Here is a 12,305-nt window from a genome sequence, read left to right as displayed (position 1 = left end):
AGTGCTGATAAAGGGCTTGAAGTGAAGTGTTGAGTGCATCAGTGAATGCTCATTTTCTAAGTTTTTTTTAATAGAGGGGTACAAGTGATCCTCAACTGAGCAGGCTGGCAGTGCCTGGACCTTGGACAGCAAAAGTTTGACATTAATTGTCAGTGTTGGCCACACCAGCAGGAAAGCTCAGGTTTCAGAGACACCATGAGCTCCAATTATTTTTGTGCAAACCGTTGGCTGGAAAGAGGGTGGAATGCCCCTGTGGAGGAGAAGTTACTGATTTTACAGGATGCTACCAGAGGACATGGCAGATGAGCTTGTGCCTGGCCTTGTGTCTGCTGAAGATCTCTGTGGGCAAGCTGGGAGTGATGCAGGGGGCTGTAGGTTCAGTGGGACAGAGACACCCAAACTGAAGCTCTGATGTGTGTGGTAGTAATGACATCTACTGTGGTGTGTTTTGCTGCTCACAAAATACCTTCTTCTTGTGAAATACCTAAGTTTTGTTTGTGTTATTTGGTGTTGTTATTCAGAAAATGCATCTAGGCCCTCTTTAGACTGATGAGATTAGACTGAAATTCATGGGTAAAACCAGTAGAAATTGGATTCTTTCAAGTTGCTCTTATTTTAAAATTCCCTTTTCTCTTTTTTTAGATGCTCCAAGTTGCTACTCTGCAAGCACAAAGCATAGACACTCACTGAAAAATCTGATCTAATTAGGCATCTTTGGGAGCTGCAGTTCCAAGCAGAGCACCAAAGATAAGAAAAATTGTAATAAAACCAAAGGAGAGCTGGCAACATTTGGCATTCCCTACTGTATATGTTGGCAGAGAGCTGCTGCCTCTATAGGGATGGGCCTGCTTCTCCAGCTTTGTCTTTCCAACTTTGTAACAGCAAAGTCTTCCTTAAACTTGCCCAGGTTACCTTAGGGTCCCTGAGAACCTGAGTCACAGGTCCTGTTAACCTAATAGACACCCTGAATCTGAAGTTCTAAATGTTGGAAGGAGTAGAAAATTGCAATGAGTGATGGTCTAGAATTTAAAAAAAAAAAAAAAAGAAAGAAAAAAAGCCAAGTTAATTGGTTTCAGGTAACAGTAATTAGATTGTACAGTCTTTCCTGATAAAACTTCCACGTGTATCTAGTAACACCCTGGCTCTGTAGCTGTCACTTCTGCAGCAGCATCCTTCCCTCATTTGTCTTACAGCTCACAAAATAGATTAGGTTGAGCTTGGAAAAAGGCATACTTATTCCAAACCACAGCAGAAATGCTTACACATGGTGTTTTTTAGGACTTGCTGTTAAAATGTAAATACAGGCCATACACTAATCCAAAATGATGCTCAAAGGTAGACATGTTCTCACTCTATTTAAATGTTGGGTTTTTTGTTATCTTTTCTAGGTGTAGGTACCCCTGCATATTAATTCTTAAACATTTAAATGTTTTAGTAGCATTATAAAGCATTGTTTTCACTTTTCTTTCCTCAAGTAAAACTTTTTGCTCTATTTGTCTGTAAATGTGATTAAACCTGCACTATGTGTTGTACACAAAATAAAGTTCAGCTTGCTTCAGAAGTTCTGACCTCACAGCCTTAGTTTTTGCAAGGTTCTGAGTGTCCTGGCCTGTGCTATGTAATAAAAAAGCTGAGTTCAGGACCTTGTGAGGAACAGCTTTAGTGCAATGAAAAAGTCTGCTAGTGGTCTGAGTTTCCTTACTGTCATTCTCAATTGTGTCCTTTGAAGTATTCAGCAGAGTCATGGGTTTAAGAATGTGATCTTTTTGGAGTCAGTGATATGTTACTTTTACCTGCATGCCCTGGGTCCTGTGGGAGTCAAGTCAGCACTTTTATAATGGCTTTAAACAACTTGGTATTTTTCTTCTTTTAGGCACACAGCTGGCAGCCTGGAATCAAGAACCCATACCGTGGGGTGGTGGTGTGGCCTGTACCTGAAAATGTCGAAATTACTGTGACTCTCTTCAAGGTATGTTTTTTTTTTAAAAAAAGCATAATCTCTACTATTTCCTAAACAATACATGAAAAATTCTGTTTGGAAATGCCAGATTAAAGTCACAGGGTCTAATCTTGCTGGTTTTATGTCATTAACTGCACAACCTTATGTCCTCAGTTCAAATGAGGCTGAGAGAGATGGTCTGTTCCCTGCCAAAGCTGACTTTGTAGTTTAGTTAACACACTAAAATACCCATTGAGCTGATTATGGTGAGGCGTTGGCACAGAGTCCAGCACATGTGTAACTGTGCACGTAGTACATGTGTAAGGATTTGGCATGGGTTACAGCCTGGTAGGTTCTCTTTAAATACTGGAAGGCAGAAGTTGCCATAACACAGTCATTTCTAGACTTCCTTGTTCAGTTTCAGTGCACACTAGTGGCTGCAACAGCATCCAGCTCCTCACTTCCCATTATTTAGAATGCTGCACAAACATCACAGCACTGATGTGATTGCAGCTGTGAGAGTGGATGTGCATATTGGAGTAGTACAGAGAATTATAAGATTTTGCGGGGAATTTTTTTTATTTTCTGAACTGCATTTGTTCTACTAAATAAAGCTCATTTGTGTGGCTGTGAAGCAGGAGGAGGAGGAGGAAGTGATAGTTATGCTAGCACTTATTTCCCAAATATCACTGGGCAAGGCCCTTTCTGCATAAAGATAAACAATGCAGCTTTGCATGTGTGACAGTGTAGGAGGCTGAAGATTTCTGGGATTTTCATTCCACAGTTCTTCCTTGTTCTTTACTTTGGTGCCTTCATCTACATTCTGGCTGTTCTTATTTCTAACTGCTCCCTTTGCAGCTTAGGGCAACAGTAAAATACTTCTTTCTAATTAGTAGCATTTGTATTTCTTTGTCTTGAGGACTTTCCTGAGCTTAAATGTGGCTTCTGATTAGCCTTAGAATGGGAATTTATTACTTGGTTCATTAAACCTAAAAAAAGAGGGTTGTCTTTCCCCCTTTATTTTAATTCCTGCCTTTGGGTTTACCGATGAATCCAAGCTTCTCAAGTTGGCAGTGATCATAAACTATCATAAACTTGTCTCTCTTCTTAGCAAACACGTAGCCTTTGACTGAGATTCAAAAGTTCACTTCCAAAAATTGTTTGCTTCGAGGACCTCTATTTGGACTAAGAAACTTGTCAGCATTATGTGGCACTGCTACATGTCTGTACAATCTGAACACTGTAAATGTTGCTTGATATTTTCAATAGTGAAAGTGAAGCAGAAATGTACAGAAATCTTGATTGTGATTATGGTATTACGTAAGGATGAGAAAAAGTTTCTTTTGCCCCTCTGTGATACTGTGGCTTTGGAGTGAAGGTGTCTTTCCAGCCTTCTCTTGCCATTCCATCTTTTTATTTACACTTGTACTGCTTCAGGGTTCTTTTATGCAGAACAGCACAGCATCCTTGTTAGTTGTATAAGTGAGACTGAGGGTAGGACTACGTCGTGAGGGATGGGAGGGCCTCTGGAGTCAGTGTTAGGTATTACAAAAATCTTAATTTTACCAGCACTAGCTCTGCAGGCAGATCTGTTCTCTGGACTTCTTCCTCTCCCCAAAAAACGAGCCTGCCTGTCAAAAGAATTGGTCTGGGAGGAGAGGTAGGAGTGTGAATAACCCCAGCAGCCGTGCCTTCTCTAAATGGTACCCACTGGTCTCTGGGGGGGAATGAGCATTGGATTTATAATCAAAATCTTGAGAACCATCACACACAGGCAGCTCTTACTGTGAAATCTGCTCTAATCGATGCTCCCAGCTCTTCCAGCAAGAATGCCTGAAGTAGCCAAATGCCCTTTGTTCTCTGTAAGGGAATGCATGTGTGACACAGAGCAGCTTGTTGAGCAATCTGTGTGATGCCCCAGGAGTGCTGCACCTGTGTGAGACCAGCAGCCTGCCTGAGTGAGCTGTGAGGAGCAGAGGACGGCAGGCAGAAGGTGATGTTAGCCCAGCTCAGTCCGTGCTGTCTCCTGATGGCTTTGTTGGCTCTGTGGTTCTTCAACTGCAGCAGAGGACATGTTCCCAGCACCCACAGAGCTGGCATTTCTGTAGCTGGTAGGTTCTGGGCAAAGGCAATCAAAAAGAACTGGCTGTTTGTCACACAGCTGATGCATTGTCTGGGCAGCACTGGGAAGGGAAGTATGTGACAACCCTCTGCAGCCCCCTTTCTGTGAGCTGACTTGGAAGTTGGATATTTATATTGTTCCTTCCTCTAGAAAAAAGGGGACAGAAAGACTGAAAACAACCAAAGCTCAGAAAAAGAGCTGCTCATCTTGCAGCTCTGTAAAAATCCTTTTGGGAGTCGATCCCCTGCAAAGGAGGGTGATTATTGAAGGTTTGGCACTTTGCAGTACGTGCACTCAGCGTTAGCCTTGTTTAACAAACAGAAGCCGTTCACTTTCAGCATCACCTGAGAAGCTCGGGGAGCTGCTGCCTCCATGTCCACCCTAGCAGAGCCCAGAGCTGGGAGCTGGCTGATCCCAGGGAGCTGTGTAGCAATCACAGATAACAAATGAGTGCAGTGGTGCTGTTGGGAATGGAAGGAGTGGGCTCCAGACAGACAGCTATGTGTTGTGGGAAATGATTCACACGGTACTGGCAGTGCATTGTAAGTGGCTGTTGAAATGTGTTGCTGGTAGGATTAGGAGATAAGTCAAGGTTTCAAGTGCTGATGAGAATGTTAAGAGTCTCCTCTTCAGTAGTCAGCCTGGACACTTGAGAGCTGGCTTAGCAAAGTGCCTGTGATCAGTCAACAGATGAGATATTCTGCATTATCTGCACAGCCCTGCTTTGGGTGTTACCTTGTTACAGCAACATATTTGTAATTCTTGCACAAGCAAAGTACAGAAGAGATTAGAACCTTTGTTTAGAAAACTTTATTTTCAAGTAAATGTAAGCTTTTGTGTTTGTTTGTTTCAATTAATTCCGGGCTGCTGGTAAAATTTCATACTGCCCTGGAGTCATGTAGGAAAAAGCATCATATGGATATATTGATTCAGTTTCCCTTGACTAGCTGTAGCTCCTGCCCATACAGCCACTGAAATGCTAATTACATAAAAAGTTCCATCTGTTCTGAAAGTTTAACTTCTTCCTTTGCTGAGCTCTACACTGATGTTTAGTTATGCCTTGGGTTTTTCAACCAAACCCGGGAGAAAGAGACACCATGAAACAATAAGCCTGCTGTGCATTTTAAATCCATAATTTGTAGTGCTTTCATGAAAAGATTCACAAAGGCCAGAAAAGCCAGAACTGAATTACCACTTGTTTTTTTTGTTACCATGATTGTGCTCCAGAAGTTATTTTTTTGGAGTCCTTGCATTAGCAAAGTTAAACTACCACATATGAAAGCTTGTATACTTTTCTGTGGGTTTATATACACAGACCTTTATCAGCTGAGAGAGATTTTAAAGCAGAAATTTTCACTGCCAAGCAAGCCCAATGCTTTTAGTAAAGCTAAATGAACATCAATTGTACTATGAGGATTTAAATTGCAGTCATTATTTTCTAGCTTAAAAGCAAAGTGACTTCCTGAGCGAAAATGTTTGTTCTTTAGGAGTAAGCATGGACTTTGCTTCATTGGATTGCACAGAACACTTGTTTGGTCAGTAATGTACATGTTTTATCACACCCATGTACCATTGCAACAACAGGGACCATTACTGACTCTTAATTCCAAGGTTTGAAAAAAAAAGACATTTTTAAAGGCATGGCTTTCTAAACACACAAAAAATATTTATGAGTAAAATAAGAATGAAATAGATGATCAAGGCATACTTTTGTAGTTGAAAGTAGTAGTTCCTGTCCCCACATATTACTCAGAAAAAATCCCTATCATTTTTCTTGGAAGTCCAAGTGAATCATGCTTTGATTTTATAGAATAATAACTGGCCATGCTGTAGCAGGAGCACTGCACCAAAGCCAATGTGTTATCTCAGGGGAGGAAAAAAAAGAGGCCAAATCGAGCCATTTCTCATAAGCAAAGACTGAGTTCAGGTTCAGGACATAGTTGTTTCAGTTCAGGAGGGACCAGGGTCTTGACCAGATAGGATGGAGAATACTCCATAGGAGCAAAATCCAGTTCCATATGCAAGGTGTTGTGTGTCAGATATAAAAATCATAATCTTGGGAAGTAAGCACATTTGGACATCAAAAAGTTAAATGGTTAAAAACTTAAAGGATTAGTGGGGAACTAAGTTTTTTAAAAAATAAAAATTAAAAAAAAAAAAAGAAACAGAAGGACATTCAGTGCTTATCACCTTTCTAGCCCAGAGGCCTTACAGGAAAGTGTGAGCTTGGTATGGTGATACACAGGGATGTTTCTGCTGGTCTCCTCAGAGATCCCTGTTCTCTGGCAGCTCCAATTAAAGCTGATCACAGTTGTATATGATTTTCTAGACTAATCAGACCTCTGTAACCCGCATTGAAAGCAATAAGAATTGGGTCAAATCTTGAGTCTCGTGTAGTTTCAAGCAGGCAAGTACAAAAGCTGAGGACAGATGCTGGAGGAGCCAGAGCATCTGCTGCAGGTCATTGGTAAAGGGAGATCACACACCCTGTCAGCGTTTGATGTGATTCACTGTGACAGTCCTTAAGTAGCTATTCCCCAAGAAGAAAGGCTGAAGATTAAGGCTGGTATGAAGTGATCTAATTGAAAGACAAGCTTCAAAAACCAGAAATGCTTAGGGAGGTGGCACACGGGGAAGGAAGGGACTAACAGTCTGAAGATCTTCCCTACACACTCTGGCTGCTGATTAGGAAATGCAGCAGTAGCTTGATATGTCCTTTGTTCCTATTGCAAGAAATAAAAAAAAAAACAACAACAACAACTGAATATAACCTGAACTATTGGAGAAGGTTTAACTTTCTTCTGTCGTCTGAAACCACCTTGTACTCTGCAGAAAGGATCTAGTCCTTGACAAGAATGGGTTCATGATGCACTGATCAACAGAGAACAGAAAAATACATCTGACATATCCTTTGCTCCTCCTAAGCCCAGAAGAGTTGACTTTTAGGGTAGTTGGCATGTGGATGGGCAGAATAGTGTCACAGTAAGGAGCTAAGGGCTGGGATTGCAAAGAAAAGCTGATGTCCAGTCTCTTGCTCAGTTCCCTACTATTTGCTTCTTACATGAGTGTTACTTTTGGCACTCCAAGGTCATCTTATTAGACAAAAAAGAGAGGAAAAAAGGATAGAGACAAAAGGCTCTAAAACAGTTGAATATGCTGAAAGGGAACATCAGTTTGAGACAGGAAAATGGGACCCATGTCTTGATATTCAAAATGATTTTTTTTTTTCTTTAACATAGTAAAATGAGGAGGAGCAACAAGCTCCATTCAATCCATTTGCCCTAATGCTTACAGTTTTCAATTCATGGTGAAACCATAGTGAATGCTGGATAGAGTGTAGTTCAGCATCTGTGGTATACTGATGAAGCAAATATGCAGTATAAAAAAAAAAAAATCTCTTGCCAACTCCCCTCGTGTTACAGCGAGATGTGAGGCAATTTGTTCCTTATCTTCTTAGGTAATTTTCATTATCATTTGCGTTTAGGAAATGGGAATAAAGTCTGTTTATAACTCCTGACTTTAAGTATTCCCAGCTTGTATCTCCTTGCAGGTGAGGTGAGGTTTCTGCCCTGTTACCAGAGAGTGCTTTCCTACACTACTGGAGCATTCCAGAGACTGCTGTAACCATTACTCCTGGAGCTGTTCTTTGGAGTAGCATTTTTTTTTCCTAAAGCACAGTCTCCTGTATAGTCCTCAAATAATATTTTTCTAGATACATCACAAGAGTTTTATGTGGGGAATAAATATGGATTAGCCAGTGAGGGAAGTATGTGGTGGTGTGGGGTTTTTTTTACTGGTATTTATTCTCTTCAAATTCAAAATAAGATGAAAGATTAGCCAGATTTATAGAAACAACACCTGTTATGGAAACCACATGAGGAAATGTTAGCCCAAAATGTAACATGTTGTTTGCAATAGAAGCCATGTTATAACTATAATCATACAAGAAACTGTGTTATAACTATAATCATACAAGCATCTGCGTGACCATGTAACAAAGTTGTAAGTTAATTAGAAATAAGAGTCTCTATGCTGCTCCTTGGGCTTCTGATAAAAGCATTTTAGTGGAAGAGTGAAGCCATTAATGTGTCTGTTGTGAGGAAATGCTGAGGCTTACATATATAAAATTATTTAGTTTTCTCTTCCTGGAGACATTTTAAAACTAACAGGAAACAGGGCTTTAAAAAAAAAAATCTGGATTCACCTTTAAATCTGAAATATCCTATGCATATGTAAAGTGTTCATATATCAGCATATTTAATACTCTCTGAACATTTGGTAAAGGTGTTCATTAGAGGAGTCCTTGAAGCTTTAAAGGGCTGTTTTGGGGCAATACACTGCATTTATTTTCCTAAAGCATTCACAACTTGCTTTCAAGTGTGTGCTAAAATGTTGAACATTAAGGAGTCTTTGCATTACACTGTGTTATTTTGTCAGATGATCAGAAGTACTCAGCAGAGCACCTGGTTCTGTAGCCCTCAGAGGTGTGGGTTTTATTGCCACTGACAGAGAGCTTGGTTTGGCTTTATAGATTACTGCCTTGCAGAAACAAAACAAGGAATGTTTTGTTTGTTACATGGGATAAAATATTGGACCCTGCCTTTGGAAACAGTTTTAGGTCAGCCTGCAAGCTTGTCCTAATAGCTTTTGGGGGAGCTAGGGGAAAAAAATTGAGCAGGATGAAATATTTAAGAGTTGAGTCACTTATTATGGAGTAGCTTATTAAAACATAAAGTGGTTAATGATTCCATTAAATCTCATTATGTCATTTCATGCTGTATCAAAGGAAGTAATTAAACAGAAAGGTAATTGCCCCAGGTTAACTCTTAAAAATTTTAAGTATTTAATAGCTGGGTTACAGAAAGTTACATCTTTAGAATTTATATAGTATGCACCAAACCCTCAGGTATCATGTACTTTATTTACATAATGCAGAATTCCACAAACCTGATTAATGCGATGGAGATATAATTACATAATCTGATATTTACAAGACATTAATTGGAACATGGAAATTCCTCAGTATAATTTTGTATGTATCTACTTGCCTTTCTGTCCTCAAGGTTACCAGTACAACATGTTTTGATACTCATTTGCATTATTTAAATTGTTCTTTTTTTTTTAATTAAAAAAAAAAAACCTCTTAAAAGATTTATTCCTATAGAAAAATTAATCATCAGTTTTTACCTAAGTTTTTAGCAACATCTTATATTCTTTCACTGAAAATGTTTTACAGGGGGGCTGTGCAGGGAACTCACTTGGCTGGGTTTTGGAGGAAGGATGCACAGGAGGAGATGGGACAATATCCTTCTGGAAGTGTTATTGTAGTTCATCCAAAGAGGAGGTTTATTTAAGAGCACACTTCCCAAGTTGTTTTTTTGTGCTGGCGGAAAAAAAAACCAAAAAACAAAAACAAACAAAAAAAAACCAAAACCAAAACAAACAAAAAAAAACCCACCAAAAAAAAAACCAAACCCAAAAAAACCCACAACACAACCCAACCCAACCCAACAAAACAAAAAAAAAACCCATAAAATTATTTTCTCTGGTTATTGGCGCTATATGCTCATTACTCTCCAAAATATTTTGTGTATTCAAAGAGAACTAGTTAAAAAATAGTACAGCATCTTTCCCCACTGTCTGACTCCGAAGCAAAACTGAAACAAGGGTTAAAGCAAAGACTAAAATAAGGTGAGTTAAGACAATTAAATGTGAGGCTTGTAGCATTCTGGAAAGAAAAGGAAGATGGTACTAAGGGATATAAGGTAGGAGCAAAATATCTTGATGCATTTTGTTAATTTAGAGCAGGAAGATGGAATTGCCATGCTTGCTGTAGTGTCAGGACCAGTTGCCAAATAGTAGCAAGAAAACAGAGATGCTGCGGGGTCTCCTATATGACGCTGGGAAATACTGATGATATGGAAGTGACTCCAAACACCTATAGTGTGCAAACATCAGGGGCAGAGGAGTAATTGAGTGTTTTCCTGTAATTAGAAATCATAGGATAGACTTGAGGTATAGCAAAAGCAGGCTTCATGTCAACAGAAGGACTCAAGACACATTCTCTTAGTGTGAGAATCTATTTTGCAAGAGGAGTAGAAGTTTTGCTGCAGTTGTTCAGAACTTGGACTGGATGATGAATTATTTAAAAAGTATTTTGTTTAAAGTAGGATCCTTGATAGAGGCTGGAGAGGAATGACTTAAGTGTCTTCTCCACTGTTATTTCACTTCCAGACAACAACAATACAGACCACTCTAGCAGACAGAAAGCTCATTAAATAAAGAAAAAAAAGGCGCCAAGTAAATGAACTTCATTGTTATTTTTCTTCCTGTTAGTGAAAATGTTTTCTGATCCTCACATGTGATACGATAGAAATGTTGTGAACTCAGGATAAGTATTTAAGAAATCTGCAGTGGAAGGAGGTGCTGTGCTGAAGCTGAGAATTTGGATCTCTGCTTGTGCTCATAGTCTGGGCCTAGGGAGGTTGGGGTGTGCATCTTTTCACTCCAGGTGGAAGCAAGTGGCTCCCTCCACTGTTATTTGCAAGATTGGGATTTGTTGTGTTGATCTGGGAGGTGGAACTTGAGAATTAGAGATTTTTTTTTTCCCCATTGAATGAAAGATAACAGAATTACAGGCCTTCATCAGCACCAACATCATGTTTGTATCTGTAGGAGTCTCTGTTAAATCCTCATTGGCAGTTTTACCCCAACTTGTTCATCATATAGTGGACATCCAATAAAGCCTATATCCTAGCTGAAGTATTTCCCTCTGGCATCTTCTGTGGGTAAAAATAATTCAGAGTATATGGAAATCTTGGCTGTGTTGCAGTCTCTTGAATTCTGGATTATTTTTAGACTCAAATTCTCTGGTTTGTTTTTCTAGGATCCCCACGCTGAAGAGTTTGAAGACAAGGAGTGGATGTTTGTCATAGAGAACGTAAGCTGGAATGTTGTTATGGTTTTTTTTAAACATATAAGACTTAATAATTTAAAAATATTTAAACATGTCCAGATGCTGAAAAAGTCCTGTATAAAATTTGAGCAACTGAACCACTGTAAATCCTAACTCTGTAGGAATGAAGGCTTATTGAAATACCTCTTGTTATGTTACAACTGAAATACAGGAGAGGGGAGTCCTATACTTCACCTGCTTAAATTCCTTCCCTGTAAGCATCAGTCTGCCTTGCATTAGTTTGCTGTGAGCAATGAGTGAACAAGGTGGAGCTGGGTCATGAGTCACTGTTTTATGGGCTGTGACACATTATTTGTGTATGAGCAGGGCAGTGAACAAGTCAGAGCCAGGTTATGACATTTGTACGTCCCAAATGGCAGCACGCTCTTCTGGGGTTGAGTTCCACTCTCTAGGGGAGAGCAGAGCTCATTGCCCACCCTTGATGGATGAGCAATTTGGGACAGGAGGAAAAGGTGGGACCAGCCATGGTCAGGCAGGGAGGAGTGTGAGTCAAGAGCTGCTCCCTGGGATCCCTCTGCATGTCCTGCACACCGACTGAAAACTCAAAAGCTGCTCCTGTGAGGCTCTGACTCCTCCAAGCCAGGAGCTCCCAGAACTCCTCAGAGAGCTGAATTCCTGAAGGCTGTACAAACAACAGGCTTTGCCAAACTGCACTGCTTGACACTGCGTAGAGCAAGTACTTCGTGAAGTACTTTTTTCCTTTCCCTTCTCTGTACTGGGCAGCAGCTTCTGCTCTGGGGCTGCCTGGGCTGAAAAAAGGGGAAGCTGCTTTACCTGGGGTTTTCTTGGAAAATAAACTTTGTCTTCAAATACATTTTAAAGGATTGTGGTATCAAGACAGTGTTTATTGCTCGTTAATATAGTTTCATTATGGACTGTTTCTCGGTAACATGATTTAATTTTTACATTGTTTTTTAAACAAAAAAGAAATTGCTCTTCTCCTAAGTAGTACCACATAGCACTGAAGTGTGGGGAGGCAATGGATTTTGCATTATATGTTTTTTCTAACCTAAAAATGCTTCTTTTTCTTGACAATATTAGATTAGATGTCTAAAGCTAAGATTTATTCTTATCACCAGTAACGGAACATTTAAAAGGGCTGAAAGCAAAACGCTTTATTTATACTTTTGTTTTAAATGTCAAGTTTCTATTTTCACTTACAGCGCTTGTCAACACAAATCACAGTTTAGTTGCAGTTTCCTGGAGTTTCCTTTTCTTTCTCACATAGTTTATTTTAATCAGGGAAGTCTCAATCTCCAATTGTCACC

The 12,305-nt window shown here is 39.7% G+C and overlaps 1 protein-coding gene across 1 annotated transcript in view; it reads left to right on the top strand.

The window, feature by feature from the left end:
- The window catches only part of EHBP1 (EH domain binding protein 1), a 206,204-nt gene that overhangs the window by 34,558 nt on the left and 159,341 nt on the right, over nucleotides 1-12,305 (top strand). The window contains exons 4-5 of the mRNA XM_062490659.1: nucleotides 1,874-1,969; nucleotides 10,948-11,001. Coding sequence (XP_062346643.1) covers nucleotides 1,874-1,969; nucleotides 10,948-11,001 — 150 coding nt within the window. The remainder of the gene's footprint in view (nucleotides 1-1,873; nucleotides 1,970-10,947; nucleotides 11,002-12,305) is intronic.

Source organism: Cinclus cinclus, chromosome 3, assembly GCF_963662255.1.
Source record: "Cinclus cinclus chromosome 3, bCinCin1.1, whole genome shotgun sequence".
Taxonomy (NCBI): domain Eukaryota; kingdom Metazoa; phylum Chordata; class Aves; order Passeriformes; family Cinclidae; genus Cinclus; species Cinclus cinclus.
The sequence above is the reverse complement of the archived record's forward strand: the minus strand, read 5'-3'. Positions and strand labels throughout refer to the sequence as shown.